We start from the raw sequence: 2,582 nt of genomic DNA, 5'->3' as shown, positions 1-2,582 counted from the left end.
ACCACTGTTCATCAAAGTTTTCCCCACTCCTAAAGTCTTTTTTATCCTAAGTATATAATCTTACCTGTTTTTTTTTTAAGTTAAATCTCATCTTCGCGCCGGGCCCTAGGCGCCCGCCCCAGAGTTGGCTCCCAGTGCGCTCCCTGCTCCCTCGGCGGGCCTGGTGTCTGCAGCAGCGCCTTGTCGGGCGAGGGCCGGGGAGCCTCGGAAGGAAGGCGCAGCGTGAACATGGAGACCAGGACAGGTCCCTTCGTGGAACTCCCAGGACCCGGCTCCCGGCTGGCCTTCCTCCCCTGCTCATGTCCCGTTTTGCATATGAGGGGTCCACGAGGCCTGGCCTGGGCCAGGGGGAGCCAGGTCAACCGCTGGCCAGCTTGAGCTGGACCGCAGGAGACCAGGGAGCCAAAGAACCGGCCCTCTTCCTGGCACCAGCCCTGACTGACCCTCGCCTTGCCTCGCCAGTGGCTGTTGGCCCAGCACGTCGACAAGCCCAGCCACCTTCATTAGTGACCTGAGTCCCTGAGAGGCCTGAACCCCTTGGGATCTCTCTCTCTTGTCTCCCCCCACACCCCAGTATCTAGCATAGATTAGGGGCTCAATTAATACGTCTAGAATAACTGAACTTCCTTCACTCCTTTGGCCTCCATTTCTCAGCACCAGAGGGGGAAATGGGCTGAGTCCTGATGCCCAGAAAAATAATCAAATCATGCAACAATTTCCAAGAACTAGTGCCAAGCCCTTCCGAAACCTGGTCTAAATATTGAAAGTGCCCACAGACTTTTTATCCATCCTTCTTTCTGCTCTTTTCCTGAGAGCATCCAGAAAGTACCTGAAGCTAAATGACTGTAATTGTTAGAAAGTGGGAGCAAAGGAGTCCAACCCCTCTGTTTTCGAAGCTGTACCCATCCCCACTACTTTTGGAAATGGCTTTCCCCTACTCCGTGTGGTTCCAATGGCAACTACCTTGTTCCCACATGATCCCACTCCTGGCCTCAGTTGACTGGCATCAAACTCAAGCCAGGCTATTCACGGTACCCCATCTCCCTGACTACAGACCCTGGCTGTGCCAATAAAGTTCTTCTCTAAATCATTTTTTTCTTTTTTTGAGACGGAGTCTCACTCTGTTGCCCAGGCTGGAGTGCAGTGTCGGGATCTCAGCTCACTGAAAGCTCCGCCTCCCGGGTTCCTGCCATTCTCCTGCCTCAGCCTCTCGAGTAGCTGTGACTACAGGCGCCCACCACCATGTCCCGCTAATTTTTGATATTTTTAGTAGAGACAGGGTTTCACTGTGTTAGCCAGGATGGTCTTGATCTCCTGACCTCGTGATGTGCCTGCCTCGGCCTCCCAAACATTAAAACATTTTTAACTGGAATTGGGAAAGAAAACCAGACCCTCTGTGGTGGAAAACTGAGCTGTGAGGCCACAGCTGTCAGCAGCCATGTTTCCTGCTGTGTGGAGTAAGCCAGTTTACAGTGAGGAATAAGGAAGCTAGCACAGAGAGAAGCAGAGGCGAAGGACACAGGGTCCTGATGGCTTTCAGGTGCCCTTGTTCAGGTGTTCCTGGGGTCTAGCTTTGTCCCTGGCCTTCCTGCAGATAGGCAGTTCAAACTTTCCTTGGAATCTGTGTACCAAAAAAGTTCTCCCTTTGCTCAAGCTATTTTCAATTTAGGCTTCTGTTGGCAGAAGTATCCTGACTGATACTAAAGTGTTCTCTCCTAGTGATCCCAAATTCATCTCTTGATCACATGTCTTCATTCATTCTTGCTCTTGGCTCTCTGGAGGTGCACAGAATCTTCAGTCATCTACAGGGTAGTCCTTCAAATATTTGAAAACCCACTTGGAGTTTTGGTTCATTTGTTTAAATCATGTATGCTGGTTCAAGCAGCAGAGAAAAAAAGGGGGTGGGTGGGAAAGCATGTGTCAGGTTAGGGCATGTGTCAGGTTAGGGCACAGGTGCTAGAGGCAGGGGTCACAGGATCTCTGCCTGCAAGAAGCTCACAGTCTAATAGGTGGGACAGGCAACATACGATGCAGGGGAAAACATACAATTCTAAAACTATGTATAGGAAAGCACCAAAGTATAGAGAAAAGGGTGGTTAGTTTTGCCTGGATTAGGACAGTTTTACCATGAAGGAAGTAAAGCTTAGAAGGATTTTGTAAATTACATAGGTCCTCACCAAGTAGACTGTGATGGGTGGCGAGCAGGAGGAACTGAATATTCCAGATAGAGGGAACAGTATGTATAAAGATATGGAGGACTGAAACAGCCTGGTATGCATGTCACCTGAGTATGAAGTAGACAGGAAAGTAGAGAGAGGATGACGAGGCAGGCACTAGAGCCTTGAGACCCTGCCTAGCACAATGGGGACTCTGGACTTCCCTTCCAGGCCATTTCTCATATGACAATGGATATGGTGCCACTAGTTACCCACTCCAACTTACCAATTTCCTCTGGAAAATGTGGCCGCTGTAGAGGTTAGACCATAGCAACCTACAACTAAATTCGCACCTACATTAGTGTGGGTCTGGGCTCCAGACATTAACAACTTCCCTGACAGACAGCTAAATTATTTCACTGACTC

The 2,582-nt window shown here is 49.8% G+C and overlaps 1 protein-coding gene across 1 annotated transcript in view; it reads right to left on the bottom strand.

Moving 5' to 3' along the window:
- The window catches only part of ALPK3 (alpha-kinase 3), a 70,282-nt gene extending 69,778 nt beyond the window's left edge, over positions 1–504 (bottom strand). Inside the window, 4 exon segments of the mRNA XM_011999376.1 lie at positions 118–150; positions 152–227; positions 229–350; positions 352–504. Coding sequence (XP_011854766.1) covers positions 118–150; positions 152–227; positions 229–350; positions 352–504 — 384 coding nt within the window.
- Between the last annotated feature and the right edge of the window lie 2,078 nt (positions 505–2,582).

Source organism: Mandrillus leucophaeus, unplaced genomic scaffold (assembly GCF_000951045.1).
Source record: "Mandrillus leucophaeus isolate KB7577 unplaced genomic scaffold, Mleu.le_1.0 Scaffold1164, whole genome shotgun sequence".
In the NCBI taxonomy this organism is placed as follows: domain Eukaryota; kingdom Metazoa; phylum Chordata; class Mammalia; order Primates; family Cercopithecidae; genus Mandrillus; species Mandrillus leucophaeus.
This window is presented reverse-complemented; position numbering and strand designations above follow the sequence as displayed.